Source organism: Thunnus albacares, chromosome 4, assembly GCF_914725855.1.
Source record: "Thunnus albacares chromosome 4, fThuAlb1.1, whole genome shotgun sequence".
In the NCBI taxonomy this organism is placed as follows: domain Eukaryota; kingdom Metazoa; phylum Chordata; class Actinopteri; order Scombriformes; family Scombridae; genus Thunnus; species Thunnus albacares.
Genome location: NC_058109.1, coordinates 31,730,630 through 31,757,250, shown reverse-complemented (window position 1 = coordinate 31,757,250; position 26,621 = coordinate 31,730,630). Strand labels below are relative to the sequence as shown.

Sequence of the window (26,621 nt, the reverse complement as noted above, 5' to 3'; positions counted from 1 at the left end):
ACCATTTAGCTGCTAAATGCTGCACTATGTTCACCAGCTAGTCTACAGCTAACTGTGTCTGTTTGCTGTTTGGTGCTGAGCAGGCAGTGTACAGTGGCTTTTAAGAGTTTTTTCTCTGAAAACAGCTGCCTGCTCCGGCCAAAAACAAGAGTGAATCAAAACAGTAAAATTGCAGCCGGACAGCTAAACAATAAGCTGAAACTCGCTATGAAGCTCCGTAAAGCCGAGCTGCAAAGTCGCTGATAATTCTCTGTAGGGTCATCACTATGAATAATGCCTCTAACATTACACTGTGTCATTTGATACATTGTTATTATAAAAACATTGATTATAGCCGCTTTAAGTACAGAGCTAAAATCAGTGGTTAGCCTAGCTTAGCATAAAGCCTGGAAAAATGGGAAAACAGCAGGCCTGGCTCTGTCCAAAGTGAAAAATATGCAGGCTACCAATGCCTCTAGAGCTCACAAATTACCATGTTGTATCTCAGAAATATAAAAATGACCATTTGAGGTTTTAGGGGGAGTTTCCTGCTGGAACTGTTTATTTCTTGGCGAACAACAGCTGGCACGGTGACTTCCAGGAGTCTTGTTGTCACAGTCAGGTTGCCAGGTCTGGTGCTAACTGACTGTATCTGGAAACCAACACTATAGCCAGAGCCCCTGCACAAAAGCGCAAGACATATCTCCAACATGTAACTCCCCATAAGTCTCTTTGCTGCTAAACGGAATTAAATGGCAGATAAACTGAGCTTAGGTGGGTTTACCCTTCTGTCCGAGTCACAGTGAGAATAAAAGAATACAAGCTTTTGTGATATGTTTTGGGACAGCATTTGTTAGTGGACGGTGGAAGGGAAAACAGACAAGCAGACAACAGTGATGTTGAGTGATGAAACAGACATACATGGGGTAGAGGAGGGTGAGGGGGGGGCTGATGGGGGGAGCTGATGGCGGGTTGATCTGGGTCCACACAGAGCGACTCACTTGGCCAGCTTCATCTCTATCTGCTGGCGGATTTCCTGCCGCTCCTGGTCGCTGCGGACGGGGAAGATGTTGCGGTCCTCCAGCTCCTGTTTGCTGGGTCTGTTCCGAAGCTTCACAGCCAGCAGCTCCTTTCTCATTCGGCGTGGGAGGGTCCCTGTTGTTGTTGGGCACAAATTAAGGTCAATAACGACACAGTGGCTTTCAAGCTGCCAGACATAGTTTTCCAGCTAAGCCCGCTGAACTGATTCTAATCACCACACAGTGTGCTTTTCAGCTTTCTCATAAGACCTGACATACAACTGTGTTAAATAACACCTTTTTAATTAAATACATACCTACATACTTATTTCAAAATGTTCAAATATGTACATAATTTTCTATCTTTATATAATGGGTTTAATGTTATTTGTGTATAAATATAAAAGTTCACCCTCCTTCAACCTTCTCATGTTTTATATTTATTGTACAATTTTGAATAACACTGGATGAATTGAGTCGATTTTTTGATACCGTTCAACAGAACATACTCAGAACAAAGATATAAATTGCACAAATATAGAACACACAACAATGAATATATTTTACTGAAGTTAATATTTAGTAGCAGCACATCTGGCAGCAGTTACAGCCCTGAGTCTACGTGGATACAGTAAGTCTGCAATTTTCCCTCATTCTTCTTTGCAAAACTCTTCAAGCTCGGTCAAGTTGCATAAGGACCATGCAGTAAACGACAATTTTCAAGTTCAGCCACAGATTCGGGATTGGATTGAGGTCTGGACTTTGATTTGGCCATTCCAGGACATTAACAATGAAGTTTTTAAGCCATTCCTTTGTAGCTTTGTATTCGTGTTTGGGGTTAGTTGGCTGGAAAATACTGTAAATCTTCTCCCAAACTGCAGTTCTTTTGCAGACTGCAGCAAGTTTCACCCCAGGATGTCTTTGTTTTTGCTGCATTCCTGGTGCCCTCCACCTTCACCAAAGGCCTTCAAAGGCTGCTACCGCCATGCTTCATGATGAGGATGTTTAGTTTGATGGTAAATTGGAGACTCAGAGAATAGAATCTTCTTCCACTTTGTTTCAAACTTTCCTACAGGCTAGCCAACATATAATTTCTGATGTCAGTAGCTTTCTGTGTGACATACTGCTACAGAGCTTCAAAAGGTGAAGTAACAGTATTGTCTGCACTGTGTCTCCTGTCTTAGCCACAGGACACTGCAGCTCATTCAGTGTCACTAGTTCCTTTCTTACACAGACACTCTAAAGCACAGACACTCTTCTCCTCCTTTAGTGGCAAAGTGCTGCATTACAGCACATTAGTGTCTCCAACTGTCAATGAAACTGAGGGATGTCATACAGCCCCTTTCATTTGATCAACATGACCAGTTTTTGGAAGTTTTCTTTACTATCACATGAGGCAATTTGTGATGCAGGCTTAGCTAGCAACTAATAAGAGAAATAAAAACACCTGACAGTGGGAGCTACAGTAAATTAGCCTTGTTAGCACAACTGATAAGTATTTTGTAAATGTAAAAATTTGAAAATAAAACCAACATTGATTTATGCTCAAATGTGAAATAGATTCCTGTAAATTCATAAGATAAATCTCCATAACAGAATGTAAACATGTTGGATATCTATTAGTTTCATTCTGCTGCATCTCGCCACACTTTTTCACGACTGTCTCTGCAGTCAGCAGATATTTGTATCACGTCATCCTTGTGCTGGTGGCGTGCACATCTGTCATGTCCGTCATAATTCCCCGTTCTACTCTTTTCACATTTTTCCCCCCCAGAGTCACAGACATGTTAACCGCAGGCTGCTGAGCACCACTGACCCACATGAATAGCCAAGAATTAGGCCACTGCAGCAGATGTTGACGGGCCGTTGAAACTTAACACCCGTAAGTCAGCTATCTGTCATAGCTGTAAATCTCCCTGTCATGCTCTCACTGTAAACAAACAGCAGAGATTATGCTGCTTCATTATCCACTGACAGGGTGCCCAGATTTTGTTGGCTTTGTACATTAAGAGGCAGATAATAGTAACACAAATTTTGAGCCACATGTCCGCTGTCAGCAGACCTACCAGAGATCACAGACTCGTTCCAGCTGTCCTGGTCGCTCAGATATTCGTCCAGACGCCAGTTCTCCTTGTTCTCATCAGACTCCTTCTTGCTCTCCGGCTCGCCGGCAGGTTCCCTCTCTGTGCTGGATGTGCGGGACAGGCGGCCATCCAGTCGACGTTTTGGAGATGAGCGCGCCTCCTTTGCCTGGAAACTGAGGTCACACATCACAAGACCAGACTGTTAATTACAGCTTAAGTAAAGACTTTTTTCCTGTTTAATACAGCCTTCAGGTCAGCACAACTGCCTCAAAGAACTTAGACATGATTTCAAGATGCTGAATCTTAATTTACTTGCTGTAAGTAAAGAGATGGTTTAGAGCTGTCTAAAATGTAAATCTCTGTGAGGTTTTTTGAACTAACAACCGACTGACTTTCATTCATCTTTGCTGAGTGTTAGCATTATACTACAAAAGTTAAGGCCCATCAGCTGGTGTCTGCTCATGTTCTCTGCAGTTTCCAGAATCCAGCAAAAAAAAAAGACCAAATAACTACTTGCTGTATATTTATCTCTTTAGTTTGTTAGCACTTCTAAATCCACTGGCTTTGCTGTTGCAAGTTTACAAAAGCTCTAAAAAAGTCAGCAAATCCACTTCTTACTGTACAAACAAGTGAATACAATCTGTAGGATTACAATGGTGACAAAATGGCTAAAATATCATTAGTATGTCAGGTGTTCTCTGGCACATACAGTAATTACATTGATTTTAGTATACAGATGCAAATTACAGATGGGGTTGAACAAATGTAAATTACATGTATTCTAATAGATCTGTCAAACTTGTATATTCAGAATATTCACAGACTAAGAAAATATTATACAGTGTCTTGGACAACAAAAACATTAACTGACAAGGTAGAAAATGTCAGCAGTAGAGCTGAAACAACTCTTCATTTGTCAATTGATAGAAAAACAATTTAGATATATTTTATAAAATAATTCATCCAAAAAATAATCAACAGATTAATGGATAATGAAAAAAAATGTTATTTGCAGCCCTAGTCAGCAGTGTTATTTTGGGTGTGTGCTGCTGTTTGAAGGGTATATGCTGTTTATGGTCCATATTGTCCATATTTAGTGTGTAATATGCACACTTGTAGCTCTTGGGAATTGATGATTATATTCTGCAAACAGGAAATAGTCTAACAGGGATAAAACCAAATCATTTATTAAAGGAAGTGCTATTTTTTTTCCAGTTTGTAAAAAAAAATCTCCTGCAAATGTAATAACTCATTATTACTAAACATTTCAAGTCTGACCTGTCCTGTCTGTGTTTGGTGGCCAGGGCGCGGTGCAGTTCCTCAATGATGCAGCTAGGGGGCAGCTGAGGGTGTAGTGCCCCAAGGTGGGGGGACCCAGTAGGTGTGGAGATCCTGCCTCTCAACAGAGAGCCATGAGGGTCTTTGGGAAGTGTGAAGTTCCTGGGTAAGGTGGCTGGGGACTTTTTCACTGGCACTGGAGGAGCACCTGGGAAGGGAAATTATGAAAGTGAAACACTTCTACAAACCAGTGAGGCTCACCATCACTTTTATCCTGCTAAACTCACCTTCAAGGCTGCCCAGTCTGGTGAGCAGTTTGACAGGCAGGTTGGGTGGAGGGGGGGTGCTAGCCCGTCTCTGAGGCTGGACCACTGCCACTTCCTGTTTCCCTTCAACGGCCTCCACCTTCCCCATCGACTGCTCGTCACTGGGGTCGCTCAGTGAGGTGTGGTCGTCTTCTCCATCTTCACTCTGATTGGGATCTCCCGCTGCCTTTGAATCTTCAGTCACATCTTGTGCTGAAATGCAGCAACAGCAATGGTAATGCAAAGGTTCGGTTTGTTTCTGAGGTCTCTGTCTCCACCTGGTGGACTATCAGAGACATGTTGTTACAAACTGCAGCTGATGCCAATAAAACTGCACCAGGAAAGATTTTCATGTAGAAGTTCAGCCATTTATCACCCATTTTATTATTTAAAATCAATCATTTGATCAGTCTAAATTTGATTAAAAAAAAGTAAAAACTGAACCTAACACTTCTTCATTTACTCTGCCACCACCAGAGAAAAAAAATAAGTTTCCAGTTTCCTGACAAGGTTGTGTCCAAAATGATTTTTTTCATTCACTTTTCACTGCACTAATTCTTACAAGACGTTTAGCTGCACAGTGGTGCAGTTGTGAGCACTGTTGTATTGAATCTATCAGCTATTTCTGTGCAGAGTTTGCATGTTCTCCACATGTCTGCTTGGGTTTCCTCTCACAGTCCAAAGACATGTAGTTTAGGTGTGAATGTGTTAATGGTAGGTTGGTAGGATAAGACCAGCCATCATGAAACTGAACAGGATAAGGGGTTATAGATAATAGATGGATGAATGTTTGGACAACACTACAAAATGGCAAACACTTTAAAGTGCATAGTGAATGATTTTGAACACAGTCTGAATTACTTTCAGGTAGTTAAATCTGCATTCATTGATTTTTTTTGGTCATTTTGGGGCAGCGCAACGAGCTGTAAATACAACATTGAAATATTGTCTCCAAATAAAGTTAAGATGGCTAACATGCTAGCCTATTTACACATCCAGCAGACATGGAGCAACATCAGCATTCATTTGGAGTCGTGTCAGCTGCTAAATGCTCCACTATGTTCGCCAGCTAGTTGCTAACTTTGTCTGTCTGCCATTGGTGATGGGCAGGTAGTGTACAGTGGGTTTTTAGAGGTTTTTCATTAAAAACTGCTGCCTTTTATGGCTGGAAATGAGGTTGATGAGACTGAACCAAAGCTGTTAAGTTGCTGGCTGTAAAACTAAAGCAATGAGCTAAAAGTTGCTAAAATGCCCTGCAGAGCTGAGGGGAGCTACAGAGTTTAGTCATGATTCTCTGTGGGTCACAATGAGTGACCCCTTTCACATTACACATGGTCATTTGACCTATTGTTTATATATAAAATATTGATAAGTGCGGCTTTAAGTTTACCCAGTTACCTTTTTCTACAGTTAAAATATGTTATTGCATATTGCAGCTTTAACCCTTAAATCTAACATGTTTTGTGTACTCCTACATTTTCTAGCAAGCCACAGTGCTGTATTCTACCTGTCGAGGCTTCTAAATCACTGCCCAGGTCTTCAGTGGTGCTGGCCAGAGGTGCCATGGGCTCCTCATCTCTGTCCTCACCGTCTGAGTGTGTCGGGGTGTCTGGATCTTCACTGTTACCCCCACAAGCAAGATCTGACTCTGCATACAGTGCACAGTGGAAGAGGACAGGAATGAGTCACCATAGCATTTGGGCATCATGTGGCTAAACAAGTGAACTGTAATCAGCCTGGAGTCGTGTGTGTGTGTGTTTTCATCTCTCATTTTGCACCTGTTTCCGTTTCCCCAGGGCTCCTCCTGACGAGGTCATCTCTCTTCTGTCGTACAGCTGCCTTCTTCTCCACCGCTAAACAACACAAACATTTATGGAAAAAGGTCCAGTGATAACATGGAAAATGAAAATATGTGTAACAGCATAGGTCTATTTTCTGTTCCCTGAGAGACTCCCACACCGCTCATGAATTGATGGAAGCACGAGTCTCTACGTCACACTCACTTGCCGAGGGCTTCAGCTTCTCGTTTTTCTTTTTCCTCCATTTCCAGGGCTTGAAGATGCGTCCCAGGCTGGCCAGCTTGCTGTTGCGTCTGACGGGAGGCGTACGGACCCCTGAGACCACGCAACCCGAATGCAGCGTCCTCTGCTGGTCCATCACATCTGTAACACAAACACAGACAGAGCTGCTTTAAAATAGGCCGCAGACAACAAAATCCATCCTGAACACAGGCATTAGTGACATCAATCAGTGCTCCAGCATGCTGAGGACTGAGGGAATTTCTTAAAATCACTTCTAACACAATTGGCTGAATACTACTGACACCCCGTCATGTGAGAGCAGTGAATGTGGGTCACTGGCTGTAAATGCTGTATTGATTCCAGTCTAATTTCTGAGAAGAAGCGAGCGGTGGGGAGAAGACAGAGAATTGCTTTGTTTGTTTGTGACTCACATGGTTCCAGGGCAGCCAGACCTTCCTGGCCCCAAACATGCAGACAATGAAAGGCTTTTAAAAGACATCTTGAAAGACACACAGAGGATAAATAAAATCAGCGTCAGTACAACTGCCTGTTGTAAGGTCAATGCAGACATCTGCAGCCTGCAATCCCTGCTGATTTTACACTATTTTCGGCTGTGCACATCTTGTCGAGGTACACAGGAATCTGCTGCACAATTTGACATCATACAGTAGTGACAGAATTGTTCAAATCTTACGTGCTGCTTCTGAACACCCTGCTGTAATATAATAATATATGTTTAAAATGTGTTTTGAATCATTAACACACACACATAATACCTATTATAGTAATCTAATCACTCCTTAGTATAAGACTCTATGTTCTGTGTGTGTTGTTGTAGTGCTGAAACAATAAGTCCATTCATTTGGGGCTGCAACTAACTTTTGTTTTTCAGTATTTATCCAGATGATTTTCTCAATTTATCAATTAATCTTCCCAGAGCCCAAGCTGGCATACCTAAATTGCTTCTTATGTCCAACTAACAGTCACATTTTAGATTGTAGACTTTAACTAATTCATTTTCTGACATTTTTTCTTGAAAAATTAACCAATTAAGCAATAAAGTCCTTTATAAAGGCAAGGGTACATGTCAAACATTCTTTGGTTCCACCACTTGGTGTTCTCTTTTTTTCTCTTTCCTGACAGAGTAAATTGAATATGCTTTGGGTTTTAGATTGTTGGTCAGACCAACAAGCAATTGGATGATATAACCTACAACTCTTTTCATTATTTTGTAGACCAAACAATCGATTGATTAATCCGAAGGACATGCAACAGATTAATCAATGATAAAGATAATCATTAGTTACAGCCCTTTATGTACCTTCAACTATGAATTACAGTAAGTGTTAGCCATTATTTTCATTAGAGATTCATCTGTGGATTATCTTAAACTGTTTTGTCAATAAAATGTCACAGAATAGTGACAAATGCCCAGAGCCAAATGCGACATCTTGACATGACTTGTTTTGTCCGACCAACAGTCTAAAACACAAAGATAGTCAGTTTACTAACATACAGGACAAATAAATTCTAAAATTCTTCACATTTCAGGTGCTGGCACTAGAAATTGTTTTCAATGTTTGCTCTAAAAATGACTTGAGCGATTAATCAATTGTAGTTGCGATACATTTTTTTATTGATCGACTACTTGATGAATCAACCAACTGTGAGCAGAAGCTGTGATTCCTCTCCATAGACAAAGACTGTTAATCAATGGCTATCCCTCTTAGCTGTCACTCTGACTTCTTGAAGCACTGTTAAGTCTGCAGGCGAAGCTGTAGAGAAGCGATCACAGTGACGGACAGATAGGCAGAAAACCACAGAGGCTGACTGAGCTGACTGAGAAAGAAAGAAAGAGAGAGAGAGAGAGAGAGAGAGAGAGAGAGAGAGTTCCTTGGAGAAAGGACAGAAATAGGCACTCCAACACAGTCTGGCTCCGACAACAAGCTGACACCTCAGGGAGCCTACAGCTGAGCCATGGGCTGTGCAGGGATCGCTCCATGAACGCTTTCATTTTCTGTCAGTGGCGTCTAAATCCACAACATCTGTTCATTTATCCCTTAAGAAATGAATTACATACACTTCCTCACTAGTACCAGTTACATAACATGACAAAATGAAATGTATTGTGATTTATATGGAAATATTCCACAGGTGCAGACCATAAGCCTGGCAGTGATGCGATGGTGCCGCCAACTTTAACAGAAACCCAAGAAAAAGTGCAACATGTTCACAATGTGACATTAAAATAAGGTCAAAATCCAACTGATGTCAGAAAAACCGACAAAATGATGCAGCTAGCAGCAAGGGATGTCATCTAAACTTTCAATTGGGTGCTATATTTACACAGATTTCCAGCACAGATACAAGCCATCATCATGTCAGCAACTGCTCGACATCAAAATGTTCACACAGGCTGTTCACAGAGTTATGCAAGCTAGAAACTCTGTTCCAGCTGTTTCATCTGCCTACAGATGCTTCAGATTATTTTCACCCACCACGGACCTGTGACTGCTGCACAAGAGATAACATTACAAACATACAGACTCCGCTACCAAGACAAGGCCAATCACAACAGAGTTTATTGATCCATGAACAAGCGGCGTATTTGGCGCCTCGGCTCTCACTGACACCCACAACTGCTTGACCGCTGACAATGAGAAGCAGGTCAGCGGCCCAAGTCATGTCTGCCCGACTGGGATGTGGCGAAGAATTCAGGTCAAGCGTGTAGTAACTGTCGCAGCACACCCAGGGTCAGGCTGCCGTTGCCATGGTTACCACGCTGGATGCTGCAGAAAAGGCCCTCGGAGGCAGAGAATCACCACGGCATGAGGAATAGGGAGTTGCTGGGTGGATGGGAAGGCTGTTGCCACACAGAAAGACGGAGAGCTGCAGCCAATCGCGGCCCAGCGTGTAATGATGCATAATGTAAGTCAGGCAGCCTCTGTATTTTTAATTTGCAAGTTATGTTGAAATATTCATATAAGTGGTTATAAAGTAGGTGGTGAAAAATAACACGTCTTTCTGCAAATGCAGGAAAAGAAAAAAAATTTTTTGTCCTTTTGTGCCGCATAAATAAAATTGTCATAAATAATGATACTTTAAAGCTTGCATTAGCCTGAAGTAAATGTTTGCTACTGCAGATAATGAGCCTGCTGAAGATGCTAAACACAGAGCACCTGCTGGAAGTGTCACAACATCCTCATCACTCACATAACCTACTGTCATGAGTTTAGTGCTCCTGAGTGTTTTTAGAGTGAAATACAAACCAGATACTAAAATGAAGAAGAACTATAATAACTCTTCATGTTTTAAGCACATTATATAACAACTATGATTTATTAAAAGTCTCATAAAGGAATATTATAGCTTTATCACAGTGATATCACACTTTTAAGATAAATGAAGTACACTCACTATGGGAATATCATAATAATATTATAGTCATATCATAGGTGGAATAGCGCCACTGACTGCCATAACTACAAGTCCATACACGTAGATTACACGAATATTATTTTTGGAGTACATACATGGGATGTTTCCCATAAGTTTGCCCATAAGTCAGTGTAATATTGAGCGTAAAGCAAATTATGACACTTACATATTACAGGATACACAACTGTCCGTCCTTCTCCCACACTCGCTGTTCACATCATAGTAAGAGCCGGCGGGCTCACACTGACCGAAGACTGATGGTTTCCTAGCCGTGATGTACTTTAAGAAATAAACGGACGACTGAATGTGCTCTGTGTTACAATACCTGGTTTCAAACGGTGTAAAAAGCTAGTTTTTCCGGCGACCGGAGGGGTTGAAGTCAGCACAAACAAAGTATGAGCGACCGGGTTACATCTGCAGCTGCTACCATGTGGACCCCGCCCCTCTGGACGGGAGGAGGAGGGCAACTAAACTGGCACACACTCACTCATCCTCTACTACTGTGGGATACAATGTTACACACACACACACACACACACACACGGGTTAACAGCTGGTCCAGTGCATACACACAGAGGACAGCTAAAATATCTTCTGCAATGCAAGTTATCGCTGTAATGTTTTTGTATATATGTAAAGAGTTGTCAGTTTATTAAGTTCACCTGAATACTGAAAGGTGTTTCCAGTATTGAGTCTACCCACACTGGTGGACAAAATATGAGAAACACCTCAAGTAGGTTAACACAGTAGAATTTAATGGTGCGTGGTAGTGAACATAAAGTTGAATCAACACCTCCAGTACTGGTAGCATGTTGTATTAGACTGCTTTAGTTTAGTTTTAGTTTTAGTTTTAGCTTTAGCTTTAGTTTTAGTTTTAGCTTTAGCTTTAGTTTTAGTTTTAGTTTTGGTAGACAGCTGAATATACCAGTGGTAGAAAGTAACTCAGTACATTTACTCAAGTACAATTTTGAGTTTCATTTCCCTTTCATGTTACTTTATATCCACTCCACTACATTTCAGATGGAAATAATGTACTTTCTACTCCACTGCATGTATCTGGCAGTTCTACTTACTTTTCAGATCAAGATTTTACATAAAAAACATATGATAAGCTTATAAAATACAATACATTGTTAAAGTTTAAACCAGCGGTTCCCAACCCAAAAAATCTGTGTCTGGTTGGCTTCTTGTCACATTTCAGATGTTGTCAGAGTTGTCAGCCATTTCCCCTCTAAACTTCTCACATGGTTTCATTTAAACAACTGTTTGTGGTCAATTCATCCAGCGTTTCACAAAAAAAACAAAGTTTATAAAGAAGTCCAAAAAATGAATTCATATTTATGTAGCAGAACTTTGTGTTCTCTTCATTCTTCTCACATTAATCATCACTCGATCCAACTGGCCAACTGGAGGGTCCCCTAGGTTGAGAACCACTGGATTAAACTATCAAACAAACTAGCACCAACATTACAGTACTTTTACTTTTGACACTTACACTTATCAGTAATTTTGCTGATAAAACTTTGCTAACAGTACTTTTATTTAAGTAGGATGTTGAATGCAGGACTTTAATGTAGACAAGAAGCTTGTTTTCAAGTCTTTTAATATGGATGAAAGTTATCTTAAAACTACATATTTGTTATTTTAAAGCCAACTTCAAAGCATATCTCTGTATCCTTTAGTCTACTGTATGTGAATGTATTATTTTATGCGTGGGGCAGTCTACTGGGTACTAAATAATAAATAATATCAGATGCGTAGGAAAAAAACTAAATAAAAATAGGACAGCATAGCATTTTAGCTTATTTTGACATAATCAAAGTATCAGACAAGTTTCACATCATTGCCATCCATAAAGCCATGCTGCTAACATGGCTAAAAAAAATAACAGGAACAAATCAGGCAGCTACTTTGGGTCAGAAAATTATACCACTGAAAATATCACAAGTGATAGAAGAAGAAATACACTTATACACTCAGGTAATTGCAAACTCCCTATTTAATAATGCAGGCACATAATCCCCTTGCAATAATACAGGAATAGGATTTCAGTTTTTATTACATACAATATTGTTGGTTTTTCCAGCAGCAAAAACAAAAAAATTAAATATATTTTTCCTCTATTTGCATACACTCCATCCACACGGGAAACTAATTATTAATTATTCAGACATCACTTGTGTGTAAACAAAGCATTTGCGGTTACAGATCGATTTTCTAGAGGACCACTTGAACATTAACAGTAGGAAGGGCTGAGCTGCATCAGAGATGATAAAAGTCAATGGCTGGATTTCTCCTCTGGGACACCCAAGCAGTAAGCAAACAATATAAACAAAGATGTAGGATGCTCAGTGAACATGAATCTCATTCAATATTTACAAGATTTCATTTAATATGGTCGAGGACGGAAGGCGTGCCAAAAGGTAGTGCACACAAATTATAATCAGTTCATAAAAAAAAAACTGACAAATGACCTCAGGCTTGCCAAGTGGAAGATGAAGGAATCTGGAGCGAGTGCAGTGATGCAGTTTTCATATAATATAAACAGAGCGGAAATATTCATCAAAGGCTTCAATGAGTGGAGCCAAAGAGACAGTTTTTTTGCATTAACTAAATAGACCATTTTATTAGCAAACATTTCTTGTCATAGCAGGAAAAACACAGGTGTAATTAATAATGCTAATGGTGGCTGCCTCCCACTATGGTGTGTGAGTTCCTGAGCCTGGTTTTATGCGTTTTGTCATTGTTATTAGTTACACCTGTACATATACACATGTACACATGTTCGTGTCACATCGTTAAGACTCTGATTGCGTGCAGCCAATTGGGAAAAACTGTTCACACCAGCCTCCTAGCTGTAATAACAAGTTTCACTTGTTAAAGAACTGCTAAAAACTAAATAACACAACAGAAGCCTAAGCAATTTCAATGGTGTGACTAAAAGGCAAGCAGCGCAGTGGGTATAAACATCTTGGAATAATGTGTTAATGCTCCCAAGTCGGAATAACGGGAGGCTTTCCTGTTCTTCTCATTCTGCCAACATTGCCTGAATGCATGACAAGTACATGACAGGATACATGACAAGTTAAAGTGTCTGCACCTGAACACACCTAAATGAAATGCAGCCATAATAGACCCTTTTTTACAGCAGACATTTTGACTTATCAAAGCAGGAAAAGCACAGGTGTAAATAATAACATTAACAAGGACTCCATTCCATTAACTGCCCCAGTAAGCCATGTCAGTGAGTGAGTGTGCACAATACCAGAGCGCTGGAACTGACTCACCTAAATGAAACGCTGCCATCGTTAATGTTACTAATTTCACCTGTGCTTTTCCTGCTTTCAAAAATGTGTGTCGTGAAAAGTGTCTATTCATGTTTTTAATTGCACCTGTGTGTGGCAACTCAGAGTCAACTGTGAGAGAAGTGGCATGATTTTGTTTTCCTGTCATTCATTGCTAACTGTAGTCTTGTACAAATAGTTTGAAACTGGAAATTCATGAGGGCTAACTAGCTAATTCAGATAACATCATCTGAATAAATCATGCTTTTGCAATGAGAGTGTTACTGTAAAGTAAAGTAACTCTTTACTGGGCCTCAGTCACTTAGCAATAAAAACTGTGTTCTTTGGCTGTGTCAGTTGAGCTCTAAAACTATATTCATATTGCCTTCTGTTCAACAAAACTGAACCAAACTCAGTTCTAAAAAAAAGATGTGATGTCACAGTTCAGATGTTGGTAATACATAAATATTGCGCAGAGAAGTCACAAACTATAAAAGTGTATGAGAGCAATGAAACAAGAATAATGAATTCCCCATCTCCAAACACTGCATCAGTGTTTCTATTGGCTGAGCTGACAAGGGAATTGCACCGGAGTGGGCTTCAAATGAAGTCAATGGGAAACCTTTACAAAAATCTATAAAATCTGTTTAATATGAGGTCATATTTTACACCTTCACTGGTGATATACTGTAACTGATGGATAGTGACAGCATGTGAGTGTATGGCTTTTTGCATGTGTGTGCGCATGTGTTTGTGGGGGAGGGAAAGGGGGGATATAAGTGTTGTGTAGTCACAGGGGAGATGATAGAAAATGGAGAAACATGCTCTACATCAGCAGAATAGCAGTTCAAACCTGCAGTTATGGAGTGTCCATTTGTGGAACAATTTGCAGTAAAGCACTTTACAATTAATTGCAACCCTCAACTGCAAAGTGGTCACATTCTCAGTGATGGAAGAGCTTCTGTGTAACTGAATCAGAGGACAGTTATTGAAAGCCTGACAGTAAAACAATATTAATGATCTGAGATATTAGTCCGCAATTCCTTAAACCATTAAACCATTTACTGTATATAAAGATGGACTATGTGACAGCTCCCCATAAGTGAAGCCAAAACATCTCGATCGCCCCCTGGTGGCTGACATCAGTATAGGTCATAAGTCCCGCCCCCTCCATGTTAGCGGATAGGACATGAGCCAAACTAAAAAATCAAAGTATATACATTTTTCCCAAAGATGGTTTCTGTCATTTTTGTTAGTTCTTATCACGTTGATGTTTGTTCAAGCGCTCATTTTTCTGATAAGTTTTTAATTAGTTATTTGACAATATATTAAGGGGGCGTGATGTTATGATTGACAGCTATGACAGCCACTCTCAAACCTCCGTCAGGCGGCGGGACAGCTGAGGGGGCCGCTTGACTCCACTGCACAGACTCTGGCCCCAAATGACGTCACACAAGCAAGATGGCTGCTCCCGGAAAGGATGTATTTTGGCTTCACTTTTGCATAGCGGTAGGAAGTGGAGACACGTCGTCCATATTTATATACAGTCAATGATTACAACTGGTAGTTCTGTAGTGATGGTTTAAATTTCAGTACCATGCATTAAATATAAGAAAGATGAGATACTTGAAACGTTCATACAGCTGATGTAACATCCACCAAGAACCAAAGAAAACGTTCCTTGTAATTGTAGTTCACTAGACACTGAGCATCTAAATTTCAAAATATCATCTGGCACACACATTGTATAATGTCTGTGTTTAGTGACCACATATCCTTTTGAAAAATACCACAGAAGCTTAAAGTAACATTTGAAGATTAGGACACACTGATTGTTGTTGTATAAAGTTCCGCCTGTTCGTAAGAAATATCCTCTGATTCATCAAGTTATTTAATTGTTTGTTCAGTTCTGAATTCATTTACTTGCGTGTCATACCTGCATGTTTAAGTATACTGCTTCCTCTGCTTGGAATCAATTGCAAAATTACCCGAATCTTCAGGAGCTGGTTTCACTGGTAATTCTAAATGACTTGAAGCCACGCACATCTGGCTGCAGATGTTTTGACTGACTCATATTGCCCCCGTTTGATCCCTGAGGTTGATGACTTGCAACGAATGCTGATGAGTATTTTTTTATGATTCTGTAATTTATTCTTCATTTTCATCATAAATTGTTATGTTTTTTTATGTCTGCAACCCTGTTAATTATGCTGCTGCTTGTCTTTGCCAGGACGCTCTTGTAAAAGAGAATTTTAATCTCAATGAGACTCCTGGCTAGTGGAGACAATGAGATTCCTGGTTAAATAAAATAAGAAATAAAATAAAATGTTTGTCCATTGCTGACATAATCATGTTGTGATCCTTTTAGCTTTACTGCCTGTGGTTTCAGTTTTCCATGTTGGTATAATGTCATGACACAGCAAATGTAAAATCATCACGTATGGATGGATAGGTTGAATGTCTGTTGTGTTGTATAATAAAAATGCACAACAGTCATGTAGATATTAGTTGAAATCAAGCTGTCATCATATTTTAATATGTGCAGCCCTGTGGGTTACATTCAAATGAACATTAAAGCTTCGATCCACAGACTATTGCCCAGGATGTCAAGTCAGACTCAGAGCCACTACACAGACAGCAAGTGGGAGACTGACTGTTTCCATAAAATGCTTGTCTGACATTTATCACCTAAACAGGCTTTCAATGTGCCAATGCCGACACTTCAAAATATAAAACATTAATTTTACGTTCATAAAACCTTGCTGCTGCTCAACTCCAGTACTGCTCCCCTTTAAATCTGCTGAATCATTCATCAGGTACAGCTACAGCCTGCGCAGTCTACGAGCCAATGCGGTGTCACAGTGACAGATAGAAGACTGTAGCAGTGGGGAAGACACAGCCTTGACTGCGTGGAGTGTGTGAGCTGCAAACTAAATAGTCTCTGGGATTCCACTGAAGGGGATGTTTCAAGGTTGGGAGGAGGCCAGGTTTCTCAGGTCGGCCTTGGTGCTGACTGAGCTTAGCAAAAAGGATTTGTTTCAGGGCTGAAATGATCAATTAGCTTCAGTATCTGCAGATTTTTTTTTTTTTTTTGACTTATTGTTTTCTTCTTTAATCTATAAAAGGTGTAGTGAATAGTGAAATGGCAATCGCAATTTAAACCCAAAGACATTCAATTTAAACCTTATAAAACAGATACAAGCAGCAATTTCACACCTGAGTAGCCGGAACAGGCAAATGTTTGGCATTTTTGCCTAACAAAAGACTTTAACAATTCATAGATAATCAAAATTGTTGGTGACCAACCTGATCCCTTTTACAATGAGTCCTCCAAACTACACAACAAAATGTATCCTTTTTCATTGCCTTAAAACCTATTACATATAACCATTAAAGTGCTTGTTGGATTGTCAAACAGAATTGGAAACCCTCTACCTCTACAGCTTTACAACGTTGGAATTGAAGCAGGCTGTGTTCAACAGTTTTTGTAACTTAATTTGTAACTGACAATTCAACAAGAACACCACTTCAAACAGTGACTGGCCAGGTGTCCTGAGGTGAGAAAGGAGGTGTGATTTCTCTTTCACGCTCTCTTTTTTTCATTCTCCACACAAACCAATGCAACACCATAATTGCATTCAAGGACTGTCCAAAAGTATACACTTTTATCCCCATTTCAACAATTATCATGTCTCTTCCTTTTCTATTACAGCTGGCTTTTCACCCTGTCTTCCACAATTGCCATTTGGAACACTTTTCCCCTCCAAAGTGGACTACTTCATATCAAGCACACCCCAGGTTTTACAAAAATAATTACTATCAGCATTTTTCTTAATCTGCCACTGCTATTGTCAAGGTTTTTTTTAGGTGTAGGAATAAAAACTACTTGGTAACATGAGGAAATATACTTTCACTTTCCTGCCATTAGATGAAAAGATTGATATAACTCCTGCACTGGTACACTAAACTTTTTAGACTTTTAGCTTAGCTTAGGTTGTCTGGTGAGCTAACGGAGCCCAACCAGGAGATAGTAAAACATATAAACCCCCATAAAATTACTAGTGTACCAACCTGAGAGTGGTATTGATCTATTCATCAGCTCTCAGCAAGAAAGTGAATAAGTGTATTCCCCCATATTTTGAACTATTCCTTTAAGTTTAGGAAAAGACTGTGGCTTAGGTTAAAAAACAAAAGTTACAATTAGCAAACAATCCTGGTTGTAGTTAAAATAAGAACTACTTAGTTAAGGATAGGGAAAGACTGCAATACTGCAGTCATGGTTAAAAGAAACCGATGTTTCCCATGTCAAAGTCACATGTTTTGTTGATCCACCCGTCCAACCCAAGCAGTAACTACCTCAGCTCGAAGCTGAAGCTGACTTTATCCTGAGGAGCGACATGACGCTCCCTGCCAGCACCGAGGCCGCAGACCTCATGCGCCGGGTCAGCCGCTCCACCTCCGCATGCTCCTCCGAGAGTCTTGCAATCATGGCGTGGGAGTCCAGGTGCAGATTGAGGTGGGGCATCTGCTGGCTGAGCTGCAGGACGCTCTTTGAGTGCGATAAATTTGGAATGAGCTGCAGTCAGTGGAACCGCTGTAAACACCCCCTTAGGACGTAACAGAAAACTGTTCACGTCAATTTATTTTGAAAAAGCAATTGCCAATGGGAAAACCCCAACACTTAGCCGGCCATCCAACGGTCATCACACTGTGAGTCAGTCAGCGACGGACAGACATTCCCGTGTGTTGGGCTGGCTCTGCCGTTGTGGTCCAGCCAAAAATTGTCTATTTACAGCCATTATTTGTAACAGATAAATGGCACATGTTTGTTTCACTGCCAGTCTATACACAGTGCGTGTGTGTGGGGGGTTTATTGTTCTTTTTGAGCAGGCATGATTTTAGATGATTTTTGCAATTGCGTGTTTTTCTTGTTGTAGGCATGAGTCATATCAGGACAGCAGTTTGGTGCTGATTAGTAGCTTTTGTTTTTATTTTTTAAGTCTTAATTCTGAAGGGAGATACACATGTTCAAATCCAGCACCCAGTTTCAGCAGACTAATTTTTGCAGCTGCTGCCCCCACCCATTCTCCTCCTCCGCCTCCTTCTTTTTACACTGCTGAGAGATTCAAGTCTGTCAAATGCTCTGGGCTTAAGCATTTGCTTTAATTACATCTGCCACAGAGAGGAAAGTATCTCTTTTTGTGATAAAGCCCTCGCTGGGCCTTTTCTATTCCCCATCTCTGTGGGATGCGGTGTAGATTTTGTAAAAAACAAATGACTCAAAATAACTCTACCGGGGTGGTCTATAGAGCCTCTGTTCTTGCCTTCCCAGGGCGTCCAAGTGATCATATCACAGCTCTGTTTCCATTTGTCCGGCCCTTCCTATCCCCTTGTTGTGGGATGAGGATGTCTGATGGATCAGCTGGATGCACTGGTGTGTTCTCATGTGCAACATATTGCTTTTACTCGGCTCTGAAAGGAATTAGGTCAGCACATGAAACATTCATAAAAGATACATTATGTGTAAATGGCTGACAGCTTAAGTCAAGTAGCTTCCCCCAACATGCCTAGCCCAGTCGCTGGGTAGATCTCAGCCTCTGCTTCCTGTCTCGACACGCATAGTTAACAGTTTTTCCTTCTTAAAATAAAGCATATTATGGCATGTGCACATCCACCCTCAGGAGCAGGCACTGTTACTACAAACATGTGACTGCAATTCCACCATATTAAATCCAACAAGGGTACAAAACAAAGAGGTAAACATGCACAACAACATCCATTTAAATGCACACAGGCAGTATTGCTATAGTACAAATCATGGGCATAGAAAGCACAATGGAGCATAAAAGCTCTGTTGGGAATGAAAACAGTAAGTTGGTTGTGGATAGCATGCAGAGCTGTACACACAAGCCACAAGCCATTCATCTCATTGGGCACGGCTTCACCACCACTCTGTTTTTAATTTTGCCTGTACTGAACTTGAACACACCAGAGCAGTATTTTTTAAGTCCTTCTGTATGTGTGACATCCTTGTTGTTTAGTTGTTGGGGGGAGGGGAGACGGTGTGTGTGTGTGTGTTTGTGTGTGTGGTGGGGGAGGGGGTAGCACAGTTTCACCATTCCTGTTTGTGCTACTGTTCAATCGAGTCTGTACATGGAGACAATGGCTATGTTCAGACTGCACTTTTGCCTGCCGTTCAGACTGCAGTCAAATGGTCCAAATCTGATTTTTTTTTTTGCTCATATGTACTTAGATCTGATTTTTTCATAACCGTGGGAACGGCACAAATTACATGGAATCTGATCTTTTCAATTCTGATTTGTGCCACTTTCAGATGTGGTCCTGAATCAGATACAGGTGGGATTTTTTGCAATGCAACCTCAGTCTGAACAGTCGGAATATCGGAATTCATACGACTTTTACATCACTCGCCTGAACTGAGTGTCTTGCCACGAGAGTCTTGTGGAGAGGTGCTGACAGATGTAGTGGAAAGTAGCCCTTGACATCCTGAAATTTTTCAATGAAATCTATATCTGTGAAGCCATTCATGTCGTGATCCCACCTCTACTGGCACTGACTCCGCATCCACACACACCTCCGTACAAAAGTAGCAGCCGTCGCTCCACAAAAAGCTTCATCCTCCTTGTCATCTTAATCATCTGCTCATGAATTCGCTGGTTTCCACCGCACATCGACTTATAAATGAAACCGTAAACTCTGACTTGTGTGGCCTCCATGTTTACTTCTGTATGACAGTGTGCTGCATGTGACGTCTTTGTTATTGCTCTGTTGTGGATGCGGGTCAGTTCAGGTCCGTGACCAGTTCACACTGGAATCTGATATTGGCCACATTTCAGAAATCGGATTTGAGAAATAAATCCGAATCGAGCACCAAGGCTTGCAGTGTGAAGGTAGCTAAAGAGTATCTATCTATATTCATCTTGTTCTCTGAAAGGGAAAACCCGCCTTGAAACAGAATTAGCACATTATTACGTTATTCCCCTGATGTTAATTACATCCCATGATATAAGACAAGTCACTCCTGATTCATGCAGATGGCCAAGTCACTTCAAGCTTAAAAAAATGTATGACATCTTAAAAATGGATCACATGGCTGTGTGGAATGTGAAAGGAGTTGCTCATAGTGACAATTATCACCCAACTCTGCAGTTCCTCTTAGGCTGTGTTCAGCTCAAAATCAGACCTGCATTAGAACAATGCGAGGGGAAGTGTTAGTGGGGGCGTGTTGTTTAAGGTACCGGTGAGACAATGAAGTGTTATTATGGATCTCACTGCTTTTGAAGTGCTAGGATTGGCCAAGTGTCCATGCTCACGCCACTAGCCTGCTATTAACTGTATGTTCAGTGGGTGTCTGGTGTTGAGTAATGGGAAACGTTAATTCTGAAGGACTATGAGTTAACAGTTTGAGTCAAGCACAGGAGCTGTATTTTGTGTAGCTTGGAAAATAGTGATATGTGGCACTGAATTTTTATTTCTTCCTTGTTAGAACGGCTGCACTGAGGAGCTGCACCGTCGCACGCTGGCCAAAGTGCACCACAGAACGGATAGACATGTTGCCGAGGTCCGCCATTTGAAATGCAGTTTCAGGACGTTTTGGAGGTTTGCACTGTCCAAAAATAAAAAAGAATCAGTGCTGGGAGCTGAGGGGAGAGCGGCTGGTGCTGGTGGATGGTGCAATCCTTTAAAACATCCTGAAACTGCGTTTCAAACAGCAGACCTCAGCAACAAGTCTGTCTGTCCTGCGGTGCACTGTGGCCAGCGTGTGGCAGTGTGGCTCCTTGGTGCAGCGGCAGCAGTAATGCCGGGAAAAGAGATTTGACAAGGAAGACAGAAAAGGGCAAAACAGGATCCCTGAGCTCCCAGACAGCCACCTCTCCTCTAAAACAACCTAAAGCTGGTTTCTGTTAATTTATCCCCAGCGGGGGAGATGGTAGAGAAGAGAGCGAGTGTGTTGGTGTGTTGTGCTAATTCTTGTCTCATTTGTGGTCTAAAGAGTAAATTCATCAAAGTCAGTGCCCCATATCACTATTTCCAAGCTACACATAATATAGCCTCTATGCTTGACTCAAACTGTTTACTCATAGTCCTTCAGAAATAACGTTTAGCCTACCATCAGTCACCACAAGACACCCACTGAACCTACAGTTAATAGCAGGCTAGCGGCTTGAGCATGGACGCCAAAACACTGACCACAACACAAACACAACTGTTTGCAATACTCACAAACAGAATTTTACAACTCTGGAAAGTTATCACGGTGGCAAATGTTTTATCTTTCGTCGCTACGATCATGACATTAACAGTCAAATATTCTGTTCTCATTACAAAGTAATCCAGCAGGAATGTGTGCTTGCATGTTTGGGATGTGCCAATGCAGCGCTTTTCTGGAAGACGTACATTGCGTTGCAGCAAAAGTTGGGCCCTGTTCAACTGGATTTACAATGTCCCCTATTCAAATGACTGAGAGGGCTGTTTTTTCCATGCAAAGCTAATGTTGGTTTGAACACTGCCTTAATTCTCCGGGGCATCTTACGCCTGGGACACACTGGATGTGTGAATCTCAGCAGTGCGTGTGCGTCGCTTAACTGCTGCATCTCACACGCTTGTAGCGTCCACACAGGAAGCGTGTTTGCAGCGGCGCTTCTGCCACTGGCAGCCCTATCTTTCCATCGTGTTCCCTGTCTATTTCTGCTGAGAACCGCGTGTGTCACACGGAGAAAATAGGCGAGACCTCGAATCTCTAGATGCGCGTGAGACGCTGTTCTAATCTGTTAACATGGGCACCGAAATGAAAAGCAAGAGGTTCCGCAATGCACATGCGCTGCTCACGCATCCAGTGTGTTCCAGGCGTTAGCATCTTTCAGCTTGTTGTTTTGGTTTTTATGGCTCACAAGTTTACCTTTTTGGCTCCCTCTCACTGCTATGACCAACCCACTGCAGAAGGCAGTTATTTTTAGTGAAAAAGCTCCAAAAACCCACAGTACACTACCTATACCGCACCAAACAGCACACAGACAACTAGCTGATGAACATAGCAAAGTACTATGCAGAGCCAGATGTTGCCCTCAGGAAGGTGGTGGAGACCAAAAACAGAGCTAAAAGGAGCGTGAATATCGGACTTACATTTGTCAGGTAGCCAAAAACATGACTCCAAATGAATGCTAATGTTGCTCCTTATCTGTTGGATACATACATAAGCAACTAAGCAATAGTCCACAGCCCTTCTTCTTGCTGCTCATAATCAAAACAGCCTAGTTTATACACAGGGCTGCAATTACATATAATAACAATTAATATTGTTTTATTACATTTTTTAGGGCAACTTCTGATATTTTTAGCTGTGCTATCGTTGTGGCTCTATGGATGGCAATGTCGGTTGGTTCTCCACTTTAGTCCAGACTGAAATATAACAACAACGACATAAACTATAAATCAACTCATAAACCATTATTGTTTTTAGGCACAAAATTAAATAAATTAAAATAAAAGTTTAGTATTCTGCACCAGGATTACATACATGGTAGTGTAGAGAAGGCTAGAAAATATAATTAAACAGTTACATTAATAAATAAAACAGAATTTTGTGATTTTTTAAAAGTACTCAAAATTTTTGGTTTGGTTGGGAGTGGTTAAACATTTTTGGTCAATGGATTTCTGCTGGTAGAATTTGAACTCCTCAGTATTTCTGAATCCTTGCTACGACCATGTACGTATCTACAGTATGAAAGTGTCCTACATAGTGGTGTTTGTGTCCTTTCAATACATTGGAGGACAGTGACGTCATGTTTTGTGCTGCCTGCTGCGCAGCTCTCAGGGGACCCTGAAGTCAGTGGGGCCTGGGGACATCTCTGTATAGTGCATAATGCCATGAGAGATGAGTTGGCACAAAAAAAATGAGGTGCTTCTGAATTAGCCACCGTACCACTGAGTCTTGGCCAGCTAATAAAAAAGAATCAATGCTGCACCAAAGACTCAAGGGTAAAACTCACTGATGGAACAACCTATTACTGTCTCAGCAAAGTCACATTTTCATTTATAGCCTTAGATTAGAGTCACATCACTTCTGCAATGCTCCACATTAATCACTACCATGCTGTCCATGCTTAATCCTTCATTACTGCTTTCAAATGTTCCACTTTTGAAATAGACATGAGATCCCAAAAAAATCTAAGGAGTTGCATCAGCTCTAAAAATATTTCGGTTTTTATGTTTATGTTTTGGTTTTCTATGTAAGTGTTTTGTTTTAACCTAGTCTTGATTGAATTTCAAATGATTTCAAAGCTTATTCTAATGCTGCTTGCACAGTGTTCATCCTTGTCTCACTCAAGTCTAATTCCAATTCATCTTAAACCTTGCAGTATAGTGTAGTGCTGAGTAATCCTGGGTGTCTGTCCATTCCCACTTTATATGCGGCATGACCTTGGACAAACCATTTGTCTCTATTCTTTGTGAGAGGTCAGGTGACTGCAGTACTGGACTCTCCTGACAGTGACTGCTCATTTATGCAACATCTTGGCATCTGCCATGTCGAGCCCTCTGGTGGCAGTTTCACCAACTGTATCACCTTTAAACTGCTCTTAACCCCACTTAGCAGCATTTTGGATCTCTGCTGCTGTATGTGCGTGTGTGTGTGTGTGTGTGTGTGTGCGCGTGCGTGTGAGAGAGAGAGACTCAGGTGTTTAAGATGCCTTTTAACAATTCTCCAGTCTCATCTCTGCTTGGTATTCTTGGTATTCTCCAGTCTCATCTCTGTTTGGTCTAACTGCAAACCTGACATTTTGGGACCCCAGGTCTGCATGCCAACGGGCAGAGAGTAGGGGTCCCCAAGCATGAAGTCTGTCACTTTCATAAGCAGTTTACAGAGTTTCTCCACTTGGGATTTTAAGTTGTGTTAACATAATGCAGTTTGTCAAGTAAAAAACTAGCTAAATATAAGTTCTTGTAGTGTGTTAGGTGTTGAGGAAACCAGATGCTAAATTACATAGGTTATGTTTAGATGTTAGCTTTTTGGAGAAGCTAATATTTGTGTTAGTCCTATTATATAACCACATCAAACGTCAATTGAATCATATGTCCCTAAACTCACTGCCTTCAAATATTTATACAGTACATAAAATACAAAAATTAAAAAACATATTTTCCAGTAATTTCTAACTTCCCACTCAGGATAAGAAGTTTATTATACCAATACTTGTAGACAAACACAATATCATCGTATACAACAAGCTAATCTCTAACAGCACATTAGCTAACTTTCGTCAAATGTTAGCATTAAGTTGGATTCTACTCTGTTCTTTTCACACCTCGCTAATGTTTAAATGATAATGTTAGATACAACTTCATAAAACACTGACGATAAAGTTATGTTTTACCAGTGATACTGAACATTCAGCTTTCGTTATGGCTTTCTTACAGGTTGGTTCACTTAGAGTATATTTTTAGTCATGCTAATGGTGTGGCTTTATGGATTGCAATGTCAGTCTGTCCATCAGTCCACTACTTTGGTCCAGACTGAAAAACCTTACACGTATTAGATGCATTTCCATTGCCATGTAAACCTCAGGATGAATTATAACAATTCTAGTGCTCTCTTGACTTTTTGTCCAGCGCCACCATCAAGTGAAAATTTCATTCATCATTTATGACCAAATACCTGAAAAACTAATGACAGTCCCATGAGACCCAACTGTGTTTTGTGCTAATTAGCAAATATTAGCACGCTAACACATTAAACTAAGATGGTTAACATTGTTATCATTGTCATTGTGAGCATGTTAGCATGATAAAATTAGCATTTAGCTCAAAGCACCACTGTCCCAAAGAACAGCTTCACAAGGCTGTTAGCAAGGCTGTTAGCAAGGCTGTAGCCTAGACCCTTAAGTCCCTTTCATACATGCACTGCAACCCTGAACTTATCTAGACATTACCTGGAAGAGCTGTATGTGAGAATGCAAATGTCCGAATTAGTTGGACCAGACATTAAACAGACTTTACCCTGTCAACTCCCTTGTACAAAGTCTGTGTAATGTCCAATTGAGCCCATGTGTGAATGGAGCAGGTCATTGTCTGGGGAATTCACAGCGTGCGACTAGGCGTGTTGATGGCGTTTCTATCATGTGACTGGTGCGAAACCAGAAGAATATAAAGAGCTTGCCTGTATATGTCCAAATACATGTAGTATTAATATCAACGCAAAAACAGTCAGCACTACAGATGAGTCAGCAGCCTCGTCCACCATCTTTGCTGTAAACAAAACACTGTGATTTCCGCAGTGTACTTTTTTGCATCATGTCCTGCCTCCTGCTCACTCTACTCAGGTGCCGCCCCTCGGCTAAACCAAACAGAGTATTTCCAGTAGGTCAGAGCACATCTTACACGGACAGTCTGTGCTACATGTGTGGAAGGGCAACTCCGGACAATGTCCAAACCTGATTCTCTGGACATTGTGCATAGTTCATATGAGAAAACAGCCTTAGTCTTGTTAGTTTCAAAACTGTAACCCTTCTTCAGTTAAATTAAACATAAAAATAGAGGTCTGCAGATGGGCTCTTATCTGTACTTTGGTGATGTCCCAGGTTAAAATGTCAAGACCCTGAGCCTTGCCAATGCTGTCATGGTGCTTTAACAGACATTGTGAGGGTGCGAAATTTGTGTATTAGTGACAAAAATTAGACACTAGAATACATCTTTAGTGAGCTCCAAGTCTATGGAGACAAAACTTTGTGACATGGCACATAGCCAAATGCTTTACAGCTGACATTTCCATAGAGACAACTGTGTACAATAGAAGTGACGTTGCTTTATTGCTTTTCTATTACCAGCTATGAACACCTTTCATCCCATCCCATCTAAAACTGCAGTTGCTGTGAAATGACTCATGTCTGCGATGCTGAGCTGAACATGTATGTAGGAGTGAGCTGCCAGGTGCCAGGTTTGCCATTCTCTCTATTCAATCTGCTGAATGTATAAGCTTTCTGATAAATAAAACATGGGGAACTCTGATTCAAATGAAAGGAATCCTAATCTCTTCATCAGGCCCCCTCCACCTCCTCTGACCGAATGTGAGGACTAAACCGAGGCCTATCAGTAGCTGAGAGGTGCGGGTGGGGCGGGGATGGCGGGGGGTGGGAGCGGTTGGAGGATGGCAGAGGAGTCCAGGGAGAAAGCCTTTGATGTTTGAGCAGCATGTCAG

The 26,621-nt window shown here is 41.0% G+C and overlaps 1 protein-coding gene across 4 annotated transcripts in view; it reads right to left on the bottom strand.

Annotated features, from left to right (window-relative positions):
* phactr3b (phosphatase and actin regulator 3b) overlaps positions 1 to 26,621 on the bottom strand; it is a 59,530-nt gene that overhangs the window by 28,135 nt on the left and 4,774 nt on the right. The window contains exons 1-9 of one of the 4 annotated variants that reach the window (XM_044348931.1): positions 10,291 to 10,618; positions 7,118 to 7,185; positions 6,669 to 6,827; positions 6,444 to 6,518; positions 6,173 to 6,313; positions 4,648 to 4,878; positions 4,361 to 4,568; positions 3,065 to 3,255; positions 981 to 1,134 (exon numbers count right to left, since the gene is read on the bottom strand). In XM_044348931.1, the coding sequence (XP_044204866.1) occupies positions 981 to 1,134; positions 3,065 to 3,255; positions 4,361 to 4,568; positions 4,648 to 4,878; positions 6,173 to 6,313; positions 6,444 to 6,518; positions 6,669 to 6,822 (1,154 nt within the window). In that variant the 5' untranslated portion in view covers positions 6,823 to 6,827; positions 7,118 to 7,185; positions 10,291 to 10,618. Of the gene's footprint in view, positions 1 to 980; positions 1,135 to 3,064; positions 3,256 to 4,360; positions 4,569 to 4,647; positions 4,879 to 6,172; positions 6,314 to 6,443; positions 6,519 to 6,668; positions 6,828 to 7,117; positions 7,186 to 10,290; positions 10,619 to 26,621 lie in introns of those variants that run through there. The other 3 variants (XM_044348930.1, XM_044348932.1, XM_044348929.1) reach the window with 3 other exon arrangements.